This window comes from Balaenoptera physalus, assembly GCF_965194825.1.
Source record: "Balaenoptera physalus genome assembly, chromosome: X".
Taxonomy (NCBI): Eukaryota; Metazoa; Chordata; class Mammalia; order Artiodactyla; family Balaenopteridae; genus Balaenoptera; species Balaenoptera physalus.
The window spans coordinates 8,396,401-8,410,140 of NC_138903.1; the positions used below are offsets into that span (position 1 = coordinate 8,396,401).

Here is a 13,740-nt window from a genome sequence, read left to right on the forward strand (position 1 = left end):
AATTCTATTTTTAGTTTTTTAAGGAACCTCCATATTGTTCTCCATAGTGGCTGTATCAATTTCCATTCCCACCAACAGCGCAAGAGGGTTCCCTTTTCTCCACACCCTCTCCAGCATTTGTTGTTTGTAGATTTTCTGATGATGCCCATTCTAACAGGAGTGAGGTGATACCTCATTGTAGTTTTGCTTTGCATTTCTCTAATAATTAGTGATGTTGAGCATCTTTTCATGTGCTTCGTGGCCGTCTGTATGTCTTCTTTGGAGAAATGTCTATTTAGGTCTTCTGCCCATTTTTGGATTGGGGTGTTTGTTTCTTTAATATTGAGCTGAATGAGCTGTTTATATATTTTGGAGATGAATCCTTTGTCCGTTGATTCGTTTGCAAATATTTTCTCCCATTCTGAGGGTTGTCTTTTCGTCTTGTTTATGGTTTCCTTTGCTGTGCAAAAGCTTTGAAGTTTCATTAGGTCCCATTTGTTTATTTTTGTTTTTATTTCCATTATTCTAGGAGGTGGATCAAAAAGATCTTGCTGTCATTTATGTCAAAGAGTGTTCTTCCTATGTTTTCCTCTAAGAGTTTTATAGTGTCCAGTCTTATATTTAGGTCTCTAAACCATTTTGAGTTTATCTTTGTGTATGGTGTTAGGGAGTATTCTAATTTCATTCTTTTACATGTAGCTGTCCAGTTTTCCCAGCACCACTTATTGAAGAGACTGTCTTTTCTCCGTTGTATATCTTTGCCTCCTTTGTCATAGATTAGTTGACTATAGGTGCGTGGGTTAATCTCTGGGCTTTCTATCTTGTTCCATTGATCTGTGTTTCTGTTTTTGTGCCAGTACCATATTGTCTTGATTACTGTAGCTTTGTAGTATAGTCTGAAGTCAGGGAGTCTGATTCCTCCAGCTCCATTTTTTTGCCTCAAGACTGCTTTGGCTATTCGGGGTCTTTTGTGTCTCCATACAAATTTTAAGATGATTTGTTCTAGCTCCGTAAAAAATGCCATTGGTAATTTGATAGGGATTGCATTGAATCTGTAGATTGCTTTGGGTAGTATAGTCATTTTCACAATGTTGATTCTTCCAATCCAAGAACATGGTATATCTCTCCATCTGTTGGTATCATCTTTAATTTCTTTCATCAGTGTCTTATATTTTTCTGCATACAGGTCTTTTGTCTCCCTAGGTAGGTTTATTCCTAGGTATTTTATTCTTTTTGTTGCAATGGTAAATGGGAGTGTTTCCATAATTTCTCTTTCAGATTTTTCATCATTAGTGTATAGGAATGCAAGAGATTTCTGTGCATTAATTTTGTATCCTGCAACGTTACCATATTCATTAATTAGCTCTAGCAGTTTTCTGGTGGCAGTTTTAGGATTCTCTATGTATAGTATCATGTCATCTGCAAAGAGTGACAGTTTTACTTCTTCTTTTCCAATTTGGATTCCTTTTATTTCTTTTTCTTCTCTGATTGCCGTGGCTAGGACTTCCAGAACTATGTTGAATAATAGTGGTGAGAGTGGACATCCTTGTCTCGTTCCTGATCTTAGAGGAAATGCTTTCAGTTATTCACCATTGAGAATGATGTTTGCTGTGGGTTTGTCATATATGGCCTTTATTATGTTGAGGTAGGTTCCCTCTATGCCCACTTTCTGGAGAGTTTTTATCAGAAATGGGTGTTGAATTTTGTCAAAAGCTTTTTCTGCATCTATTGAGATGATCATATGGTTTTTATTCTTCAATTTGTTAGTATGGTGTATCACAATGATTGATTTGCGTGTATTGAAGAATCCTTACATCCCTGGGATAAATCCCACTTGATCGTGGTGTATGATCCTTTTAATGTGTTGTTGGATTCTGTTTGCTAGTATTTTGTTGAGGATTTTTGCATCTATATTCATCAGTGATATTGGTCTGTAATTTTCTTTTTTTGTAGTGTCTTTGTCTGGTTTTGGTATCAGGGTGATGGTGGCCTCATAGAATGAGTTTGGGAGTGTTCCTTCCTCTGCAATTTTTTGGAAGAGTTTGAGAAGGATAGGTGTTAGCTCTTCTCTAAATGTTTGATAGAATTCACCTGTGAAGCCATCTGCTCCTGGACTTTTGTTTGTTGGAAGATTTTTAATCACAGTTTCAATTTCATTACTTGTGATTGGTCTGTTCATATGTTCTGTTTCTTCCTGGTTCAGTCTTGGAAGGTTATACCTTTCTAAAAATTTGTCCATTTCTTCCAGGTTGTCCATTTTATTGGCATAAAGTTGCTTGTAGTAGTCTCTTAGAATGCTTTGTATTTCTGCGGTGTCTGTTGTAACTTCTCCTTTTTCATTTCTGATTTTATTGATTTGAGTCCTCTCCCTCTTTTTCTTGATGAGTCTGGCTAATGGCTTATCAATTTTGTTTATCTTCTCAAAGAACCAACTTTTAGTTTTATTGATCTTTGCTATTGTTTTCTTTGCTTCTATTTCATTTATTTCTGCTCTGATCTTTATGATTTCTTTCCTTCTGCTAACTTTGGGTTTTGTTTGTTCTTCTTTCTCTAGTTTCTTTAGGTGTAAGGTTAGATTGTTTACTTGAGATTTTTCTTGTTTCTTGAGGTAGGCTTCTATAGCTATAAACTTCCCTCTTAGAACTGCTTTCGCTGCATCCCATAGGTTTTGGGTCGTCGTGTTTTCATTGTCATTTGTCTCTAGGTATTTTTGATTTCCTCCTTGATTTCTTCAGTGATCTCTTGGTTATTTAGTAACGTATTGTTTAGCCTCCATGTGTTTGTCTTTTTTACGTTTTTTTTCCCTGTAATTCATTTCTAATCTCATAGCGTTGTGGTCAGAAAAGATGCTTGATATGATTTCAATTTTCTTAAATTTACTGAGGCTTGATTTGTGAACCAAGATGTGATCTATCCTGGAGAATGTTCCGTGCGCACTTGAGAAGAAAGTGTAATCTGCTGTTTTGGGATGGAGTGTCCTATAAGTATCAATTAAATCTATCTGGTCTATTGTGTCATTTAAAGCTTCTGTTTCCTTATTTATTTTCATTTTGGATGATCTGTCCATTGGTGTAAGTGAGGTGTTAAAGTCCCCCACTATTACTGTGTTACTGTCAAGTTCCTCTTTTATAGCTGTTAGCAGTTGCCTTATGTATCGAGGTGCTCCTATGTTGGGTGCATATATATTTATAATTGTTATATCTTCTTCTTGGATTGATCCCTTGATCATTATGTAGTGTCCTTCCTTGTCTCTTGTAACATTCTTTATTTTAAAGTCTATTTTATCTGATATGAGTATAGCTACTCCAGCTTTCTTTTGACTTCCATTTGCATGGAATATGTTTTTCCATCCCCTCACTTTCAGTCTGTATGTGTCCCTAGGTCTAAAGTGGGTCTCTTGTAGACAGCATATATATGGGTCTTGTTTTTGTATCCATTCAGCCAGTCTATGTCTTTTGGTTGGGGCATTTAATCCATTCACGTTTAAGGTAATTATCGATATGTATGTTCCTATGACCATTTTCTTAATTGTTTTGGGTTTGTTTTTGTAGGTCCTTTTCTTCTGTTGTGTTTCCCACTTAGAGAAGTTCCTTTAGCATTTGTTGTAGAGCTGGTTTGGTGGTGCTGAATTCTCGTAGCTTTTGCTTGTCTGTAAAGCTTTTGATTTCTCCATCGAATCTAAATGAGATCCTTGCCGGGTAGAGTAATCTTGGTTGTAGGTTCTTCCCTTTCATCACTTTAAGTATATCATGCCACTCCCTTCTGGCTTGCAGAGTTTCTGCTGAGAAATCAGCTGTTAACCTTATGGGAGTTCCCTTGTATGTTATTTGTCGTTTTTCCCTTGCTGCTTTCAATAATTTTTCTTTGTCTTTAATTTTTGCCACTTTGATTACTATGTGTCTCGGCGTGTTTCTCCTTGGGTTTATCCTGTATGGGACTCTCTGCGCTTCCTGGACTTGGGTGGCTATTTCCTTTCCCATGTTAGGGAAGTTTTCGACTATAATCTCTTCAAATATTTTCTCTGGTCCTTTCTCTCTCTCTTCACCTTCTGGGACCCCTATAATGCGAATGTTGTTGCGTTTAATGTTGTCCCAGAGGTCTCTTAGGCTGTCTTCATTTCTTTTCATTCTTTTTTCTTTAGTCTGTTCCGCAGCAGTGAATTCCACCATTCTGTCTTCCAGGTCACTTATCCGTTCTTCTGCCTCAGTTATTCTGCTATTGATTCCTTCTAGTGTAGTTTTCATTTCAGTTATTGTATTGTTCCTCTCTGTTTGTTTGTTCTTTAATTCTTCTAGGTCTTTGTTAATCAATCTTTGCCTCCATTCTTATTCTGAGGTCCTGGATCATCTTCACTATCATTATTCTGAATTCTTTTTCTGGAAGGTTGCCTATCTCCACTTCATTTAGTTGTTTTTCTGGGGTTTTTTCTTGTTCCTTCATCTGGTACATAGCTCTCTGCCTTTTCATCTTGTCTATCTTTCTGTAACTGTGGTTTTTGGTCCACAGGCTGCAGGATTGTAGTTTTTCTTGCTTCTGCTGTCTTCCCTCTGGTGGTTGAGGCTATCTAAGAGGCTTGATGGGAGGCTGTGGTGGTGGGTAGAGCTGACTGTTGCTGTGGCGGTCAGAGCTCAGTAAAACCTTAATCCACTTGACTGTTGATGGGTGGGGCTGGGTTCCCTCCCTGTTGGTTGTTTTGCCTGAGGCAACCCAACACTGGAGCCTACCTGGGCTCTTTGGTGGGGTTAATGGCAGACTGTGGGAGGGCTCACGCCAAGGAGCACTTCCCAGAACCTCCGCTGCCAGAGTCCTTGTCCCCACAGTGAAACAGAGCCACCCCCCGCCTCTGCAGGAGACCCCCCAACACCAGCAGGTAGGTCTGGTTCAGTCTCCCTCAGGGTCACCGCTCCTTCCCCTGGGTCCCGATGCGCACACTACTTTGTGTGTGCCCTCCAAGAGTGGGGTCTCTGTTTTCCCCAGTCCTGTCGAAGTCCTGCAATCAATTCCCACTAGGCTTCAAAGTCTGATTCTCTAGGAATTCCTCCTCCCATTGCCGGACCCCCAGGTTGGGAAGCCTGACGTGGGGCTCAGAACCTTCACTCCAGTGGGTGGACTTCTGTGGTATAAGTGTTCGCCAGTCTGTGAGTCACCCACCCAGCAGTTATGGGATTAGATTTTACTCTGATTGTGCCCCTCCTACCGTCTCACTGTGGCTTCTCCTCTGTCCTTGGACGTGGGGTATCCTCCTTGGTGAAGTCCAGGGTCTTCCTGTCAATGATTGTCCAGCAGCCAGTTGTGATTCTGGTGCTCTCGCAAGAGGGAGTGAGAGCACGTCCTTCTACTCGGCCATCTTGGTTAATCCTCTCTCAGCTGCTCTTATTTGTGTTTCATCTTTTAATTCGGTAGATTTTAGAATTGCATGTAGTTTTGCCTGGAAGGGGGCTTAGAATGAGGGAATCTGATTTGTTCCAAGGAACTCCAGTAGATTACTGCATGCTGTGCATTTGTATCCATATTCTAGTCTAGTCTCCCATCCATCTGTTCATCCACCCACACCCCTCCTCCCACACACCTCAACCACCATCCGTGTGCCCGTCTGCCTGTCTGCTGTCTGTCCGTCCAGTCCACCTGTTCACCTGTCCGTCTGCCTGTCCTTCCTCCCACCCCTGCATCCGTCAGTCCATCCAGCCACCCACCCATTGACTTATCCATCCATCTTTCACACCCATCCATCCACGCATGCGTCCATCCATCCACGCATCCATCCACCCACCCATCCATTCATCCGCCTATCCACCCATGTGCTGAACTTCTACAGTGTATCAGGCACTGTTCAGGCGGCCAGTGATACATTTTTAAGCAAGACAAAAACAGTCTGTTATCTTGGTGTTTATGACCTTGGATGTGCTTTTTTAGAATTTAGTCATTGACACCTCAATCAGTTTGGGGAATTTACAGTTGAATTTCTTATTAGGAAAATATACTTGGCACCTTTGAAATCCACCAGTGGACTGTTTTTGTACCTACAGGATTCTACTTCAGGAAAAAAGAAACTGTCTCCTGATGCAGCTGGAAGAAGCCACCCGCCTAACGTCCTATCTCCAGTCCCAGTTACAAAGGTGGGTAACTTATTATCATCTTATAACGACGTGGCCGTGAACTTCACAGTTCCCTTTAGCTTGGCTTTCTCTCCCAGAACTTAGAACCTGCAGTGGTTGTAAACACTGGACAGGAAAGTGTGGCTACACGATATTTTTAAGAGGAGCTGCTCATATATGATCCAAGGAATATGAGAAGCAAGTGTGACTTCAGAGTAATGAATCATTTATCGAAGGATTTTGTAACTCACAGCATTAGAAGTGTATATATCCATCTACATAGATGCACACATACCCTTTTAATTATTTTTTAAAGGCCTGAATATCTTTAAAATCCGATTTGGATGCTCAGTAAGAGCTCCAGTTTTCAAGCACTTACCGTATCGTGAAGTGTAGTGTTAAGGGCTTTCTGTGTATTATTTTCTCAGTTCTCCTCCTGACAGTGCCTTGAGGCAGGAACCGCTATCATCCCAGCGCCGGGTGAGAAGGTGGGAGGCTGGGAAAGGGCAAAGCCCGTGACCAAATCAAATGCATTCAGCTAGTCTTGAGTTTGAGCTGGAACTTGAACTCGAGCAAGAGCCCTTGGCAAGAGCCCTTGACGTTAACTACTGCTCTCTACTGACAATCAAAGAAACAAAGGAAATATTCAGGAAGGGGCGGGGGTGGAGGGGTGTCTTAAAACGCTCCGAGGTGTTGAAGAGGCGCCGCGTGAACGGGGCCCGAGGCAGTTTTGCTCCTCGTGGAGCAGACCGGAGGCTCGGCTCGCGGTGGGGACGAGCAGGCTCCAGCCGCGGGCTCCAGGCTGCTCTTCTCGTTTCAGCCTGTCCGCCAGCACCCTGACCGTCTCCTCGGGGAGCAGTCGCGGCTCCCTGGCCTCCAGCCGGGGCTCCCTGAGCTCCGTCAGCTTCACCGACATCTACGGCCTCCCGCAGTACGAGAAGCCCGACGCCGAGGGCGGCCCGCTCCTGCGCTTCGACCTCGTCTCCTTCAACTCCCTGGGCCGGGACGCCCCCTTGGCGGACGCCCCGGGCCCCGCGGGCCTGCACAAACAGAGGCGGTCCCTGGACACGCCGCAGTCCCTGGCGTCCCTGTCCTCGCGCTCCTCCCTGTCCTCGCTGTCCCCGCCCAGCTCGCCCTTGGACACGCCCTTCCTCCCGGCCTCGCGAGACTGGCCCCTGGCCCAGCTCGGGGACGCCTTCGAGGTGGTGGGCCTGGGCGCCCTGGACAGGCTGCGCGCTCAGGCCTCCGCCTTGGGGGACGAAGACCCGCCGGGCGCGGCGTCCCTGCCGCCGCACGGGTGCCCCGGGGACGGGGAAGGACCTCGCGAGCGAGGACCCCAAGCGGCTGCCGCTCCCACGGCTGCACGTACGTCCTGATGGGTCCGGTGGGTGCCCCGGGGCCGGGGAGCAAAGGTCTCCAGTTCAGGGAGGAAGCCGCACGGAAGCCGGCTGGCTCTGCTGTGGCCTAGTGAGCCCTCGGCTTAGGACCCGCCAGGGCAAGAGGAGGCCCGCACGCCCGCTCGCTCGCTCGTTCTGCGTGCTTTTGCCCTGGGTCCTTGAAATGTCATGGAAACTGGCAGAGTAGTCTTTCCCAGGCATTTGGCTTGTTCTCAGAATATACTTAATTGTCGAAAATGAGACAGTTCCTCCACATTCGGAGGCTGCTAAAGAAGTACTCGGGCCTTCATGCACTCTCCAGGGCGTGTGCCCAGATGCAGCGTTCTGTGTGTGCCCGCCTCAGACCAGCCCTGGGACTGCTGTCTGGCTGTGGCCCGGCAGAAATCTCTACTTCCGTTGGCCCTGTGACTTCATCTCTTCATCCTTTGTCCTTGTACTTTTTTTTTTTTTGGCTGCGTTGAGTCTTCGTTGCTGCGCGCGGGTTTTCTCTAGCTGCAGGGAGCGGGCGCTACTCTTCATTGCGGTGCGCGGGCTTCTCATTGCGGTGGTTTCTCTTGTTGCGGAGCACGGCCTCTAGGCGCGCGGGCTTCAGTCCTTGTGGCACGCGGTTTCTAGAGCGCAGGCTCAGTAGTTGTGGCGCACGGGCTTAGTTGCTCCGCGGCATGTGGGATCTTCCAGGACCAGGGCTCGAACCCGTGCCCCCTGCATTGGCAGGCAGATTCTTAACCACTGTGCCACCAGGGAAGCCCTGTCCTTGTACTTTTCAAGAACATAATTCTGTCACGGAGGGAGTGAAAATATCAGTCCTTTCTACCGCATCGATTTCTCTGCTGCTCTTCAAATCCAGAAACATGTAGCCATGAGAATTTCATCCGTCCAGTTGGTGTTAATTCAGCTTCTGCTTGGTGCCAGCGTGTGTCAGCTTGTAGCCCACATGGAAAACCAAATTGCTGTTCTGGGGAGTATTCTGGCTGATGGCTGGTGCACAAAGCAGAGTCTGGGCTTCAACCCTCCTTATCTTCACCCCGAGTGCTTTTGTGAGCCCACCTCTAGCGACTTTAACTTCCTTAATGTTTAGAGAAGATCAGAACAGGCCTCTCATTCCTGAAGTTCAGCCCACTTAATTTGTATTTGCACAGCAAAACTGTTTTTAGACATTCCATTTAGGCGAACACTAGATAATCTGTATAGCATAGTGGATCTCAACCAGGGGTGTTTTTGACCCCTGGAGATACTTGGCAGACATTTTCAGTTGTCACACTTTGGAGCTGGTGGGGTGCTACTGGCATCTGGTAGGTGGAGACGAGGGGCAAGGCTCGACATCCTACAGTGCACAGCATGGTCCCCATCTTGGCTAGAATGATCCAGCCAAGATGTCAAGAGCGCCGAGGCTGAGAAACCCTAGTTATGTACTGTTAAGCAGTCAGCAGCCAAAGGTGGAAAGAAAACGTGAATACAAAACCAGGGTGATGTAGCAGAAATGGCTTTGAAATAGCAGCTTATACCCAGATTCTGTTCCCTGCCCTGTTGACTCACTAGCTGTGCGACCTTGAGCGCAACCTTAGATGGAGCTGAGTCTCAGCTTCTGTGCCCTTGAATGACGTGATCTTTATGGGCTCTTCCATTCACCACCATTCTGTTACCTGTCGGGTTTTTTTCTGTGTACCCGTGCGGGTTATTATCTATATGTAAGATAATAGTCTCTTGTAGCATTTATGTGTTTAACCAGAGATCCATTATGTTCTGCGGCAGCCCCGGGCCTTTTTGGCATCGCTATTATTTTGGTGTCTCCCCTTCTGCGTTTGCAAACACACCTTTCATATCCCCGGATACGTTATTTCTGTAATTCACATCACATGTACAGGGGAACTTTATTCACTTTGTTCTTTGTTGTAATCACAGGCTCAGTGCTCCATGTTTATTCACAAAAGAAGATACAAAATAAGGGCTGAATCGTGCATCTGTTGTTGCTTGAGCGTCCTCTTCTCAGTGTCCACCCCCCATACCAACTTTTCTTTAAAGGCTGAGATACAAGAGTGTCTGTCTACTTACTTATGCAGAAAATCCACACGAGGTCCAGCACCGCTTTTGCTCCAGGGGAAAGACTGGGTGGGAAGGAGAAGAGCTGACTTAATTGCTGATCCTGATTTCTTTATTTTTCTTTCCTACTTTGTGGTGGATGTTACAGTACTTCAAGCTTCTTAGACTGGGAGGTGTTTGCTTATGGTGTGGTCAGATACTGCCACCTGGTGGTGCGTTCGTATATGACACTGAGTAGAATACAAAGTAGAGGTACCTGACTTAGGGAATGGGTCTTGGTAAGTGCTCTCGCAGGGCTGGGTTGGGTGAGCAGCTTCAGGCATGGACACAGGGTGACTCCTTGCCTCCCTTGATGCTTATGAAGCCTAGAGTCATCGCAGCTTCATAAAGTTGGCGAGGATCTCAATACTCGTTATATTAACCCCACCCCTCATTTATGACGCCCGAGGTCACGTAGTTCCCTCCACTCTCCAGTCTGACTAAGAACAGTACAGTCTAAGTTTGACTCCAGCAAGCTTTAGCGAGAAAAATTTTTAGTAACATAAAATTCAGAATTGCCCATTGTGTTTTAAATCAACCTGAGGGGACAGAAGGTGGGGCAGGGGAGTGGGGGAATAAACTGTCATTTTTAACCGTTTTTACATGTTTACTACAATTTTATCTTCCCCACATTTTAAAAGTCAGATGTGTCATGATTTTGAAATTCGTTCCTATTTTCATTTCCCACTGGTATTTGCTAATATCAGTCCGTAAATATTTTGACCTTGTTCATCTGTTTATTGATGTTTTTTATTACATTCATACCTTGTTTAAAATTGTTGGCTTAAATTCTACAGTTTTTTCACTTTGTGCTTTTTTTTTTTTTAATCTCTTTTCTCATGCGGCTCGACAGAAACGTTCACTGTAAGTGACCTTGGACTTCTCCTTCGCCTTGCTGGTCAGGCTGTGCCACATCTTTGTGCAGTGAATCAATGTATTTAGGATGGTCAGGGTGTGGTCAAGAAGGGCATAGCTCATAGCTGTGCTTTAATGTAGCTCAACAGTTGCTCTTATTATTGTTGTTGTCATTTGAACGGTATTCATCCTGGCTATGAAAGTTGTGTAAGAACTTTTCTAAGAGTTTGACGTATTTTTTTCTTCCTTGCGTTTTTTCCCAGACTTTAACGCTTTCATTATTTTAGTATGCCAGCTGGCAGCTTCGCCCACGGTGTGATTTTCCTTATACTTTCCTCCCTTTTGTCAAGCAGCGTTGCTGTCCTTAGGTCTCAGTGTCTGTGTGTCTGTGTTTAATGATGGAAGGGTCAGAGGTTTCTGAAATGACTGTGTGGAAGCTTGTTTATTCCTTACTTCACTGGCGTTGCTCCCCACTTTCCGTCTCGTTGCCTTGAAGCCCAAGAGCAGACGGTTGCGGTGTGTACTGGGGGATGTGCCGTGTGCTTTCTTTCTCACCCAGGGCAGGTGCTGACCGTACCTCCTTCTGTCAACTCCTGCATCCAGTTGCTCCGTGAGTGTGCTAAGCCCAGGATCACTGAGGGTTGATTCCCCCATTTCCTTTCTCTCTTCATCCACTTTCATTGCAATGAGAGAGAAATTTTGTCAGTCACACCACTGGGTTGCCTGGAAGTTACCTGGATCGTTGTGCGGTGTTACTTCCTTAAAGGCGTGCAAGGCCGAGTGTCAGGGCTGGGAATGGAAGTAGTGAGCCGTTGTGTTTGCTGGGGTTCCATGCAGCAAACTGAGGGGTTCTCTCTGCAATTCAGAGCTGGGGGCTCTGGGTCCTTCCATGGGGGCGGGGGTGACGAGCAGAGCTGGACTTGGGAGTCGTCATCTACGATCTGAGAGTCGGTGCCTCCGGCCACCCCAGGACGGAGCCAGCTTCTGCCCCTGACCGAGGTGGAGCCGGTGGCCCCCACGCTGGGTGCTGCAGACCTTTGAAAGGTCGGCTTTTGTCTGCCGTTAACATCGTGAGACCAAAGGCCACAGCCCTGTCTCTTCTGTACCCCGATGAATGTGTTTGGGTTTAATTGTTGCTGTGAATAATAATTTGGCTGAAAAGAGAGATGGTCATTGGTGGACTCGCTATTTCCCTCAACCCAGGGGTGCACAGGTGTCTAGATTTTCAATTTCTAGAGCTTAGATGGCCGGAGAACATAGAAAGACAAGAGGGGCCTGCATTATTAATAAGAGGCATTGTGATGCCAGAGTGAGGCTCAGTTTGGGGCTTCGTGGTTTAAGCCTGTGTTCTAACCGTGTGTGCCTCTCTCAGAAGCGTTGAGGTTCCTGTGTCCGTCGCCACATTTAGCAGCGGGAGGCGACATGCCTGTTTCTATTGCTTTTATTAAAAGGAGCTTGTTGCTGTGAGGGAAGGAGTAGAAAGAGTTGATGAAATGGTAAAAGGGAAAATGTCAGTGGTTGTCTTGGGCTCTTGGTTAAAATAGATACAAGACAAAAATAAGCTGCCCAGTGATGGTCCTTTCTAATCCCAGGAGACAGTTCTGGAAGCCAGCCTGGCCCCAGGGCTGCTGAGGAGGGCGCTGCAGTTAGAGCGGCAGAGGGGTCATGGAGACGTTGGCAGAGGCCGAGTCTGGGTGCCTCTGTGTCCTCTGACTTGAAAGTCACTCCATTTTGTTGGGGGTTATTTGATGTTTTTTAAAAACTCTGTCTTCTGAGTATAAAGCAGTGTAGTCCATGTGCCTTGTATAAAGTATGGAGCATACCAAGCAGCGTCAAGGAGGAAACACCACCCTCCCACTTCTCGGAGAGCGCGCTGCCATCCGCGTGCAGGCGAAGTCTCTCTCCCGGGCTTCCCGTGTGACGCTCTCTCAAAGGGCCACGCCAAAGGCCTTCCCGCCACCTTCTGACCTGTGCGCTCATTAAGGAGGTGAAAGGAGATTGATGATCATTTAAGGAGCTTTTAAAGAAGTAGCCAGAAGCCTGTTTCTTCCATTTTCCAATATAAGAAAAGACTGGAGCAGAGTGCATGTAAACACACATCTGCACACGTGCTGGCCTGTCTCTGTCCCTTCGTGCCTTTGTCTCTGCTCTGCCCTGGGCTCCCGCGCTGTCGCCTCCTGAGCCCGGCCGTGTCTCCCGCTTGCAGCAGTGACCCCCCCGAGAAGACAGCGCCCAGAGGCTGGAGCGGAGAGTGCGCTGCGTGTCTGCCTGCCTGTCCGATTACTCGCTGGCCAGCGACAGTGGTGTGTTTGAACCTCCCACCAAAAGGTTAGAAGCTGACCTTCTGGCCTCCCTGGGCTGACTTCCCAAAAGGCACCCCTGCCGAGACCTGTCTGGCTTGACACTCTGTGTGTCTCCGGGGTGCAGCTCTTCTGGCTTCTCTCCATGCGGGAGGGGGCCCTGAGCATCCCCACGGACCCCCTCTCCTCCCAGGTGGCGTCTGGGGACTGGCCTGGCTTCGGGCATCTAGGACGACTGCTTTCTCTCCGGCCCCGGGGGTTGGAAGGCATGATCCTAGTAGAGCCGGAAAAGGAGAACCAGTGTGCGAGAGAGACCTGCTTTTCTAGAAAGGACGCTCGCTAGAAATGGATGTTCCCCCCGTCCCCTTTCCTTCGCTGGAGGAATCACTTTGCAAGGACAAAACCCCTTGTGGGCTTTATTTTGTTTGGGACCTTTGATGTCATTTTTTCAGCTCAGATATCTGTATGCATTTCACTTGTCGCCAACTTTTTTTTTTTTTTTTGGCTGCGCTGCTCAGCTTGCGGGATCTTAGTTCCCTGACCAGGGATCGCACCCGCGCCCCCTGCAGTGGAAGCGCGGAGTCTTAAACCACTGGAGCACCAGGGAAGTCCCCCCTGCAAAGCTTTTAAAAGTATATGTTTTTGAACGTTGTCGTGAATATCACGTGTGGTTTTGAGAGGTATTTTCTCAAAAAGGCCACTTCGTCAGCAGGTACCCTGGGAGGTGACGTCATGGATCCTGGGGACCTGCCGTGCCCTGTCAGTCACTTAAAGCATTTATTTATGTCGCAACTTAATAAAGCCCTTCTCAGTTAGAAGCGCCCCTAGTGTGAGAGAGCTTCTGCGGAGCCCGAGGTAAGCAGGTCCCCTCGGAATAACGCGGTGCCTTTCCGGTTGTGCTCAGGAGTGAGGACGCCGACGAGCCTGTGCCTGGAGACGCTTGCGGTAACGAGGGGCCCCAGATCCATGTTGGATTCTTGTGAGTACAGAAGGCTCCTTCCCTGTTGCTCGTAAAGACGACGGGTAGATTGGGGC

General features: G+C 46.8%; 1 protein-coding gene across 1 annotated transcript in view; it reads left to right on the forward strand.

Moving 5' to 3' along the window:
• Positions 1-13,740, forward strand: part of LOC309652707 (protein WWC3-like) — an 81,037-nt gene that overhangs the window by 48,881 nt on the left and 18,416 nt on the right. Inside the window, 6 exon segments of the mRNA XM_082446743.1 lie at positions 4,808-4,849; positions 6,006-6,095; positions 6,895-7,439; positions 12,612-12,621; positions 12,623-12,733; positions 13,610-13,684. Of these exon segments, the coding sequence (XP_082302869.1) occupies positions 4,808-4,849; positions 6,006-6,095; positions 6,895-7,439; positions 12,612-12,621; positions 12,623-12,733; positions 13,610-13,684 (873 nt within the window).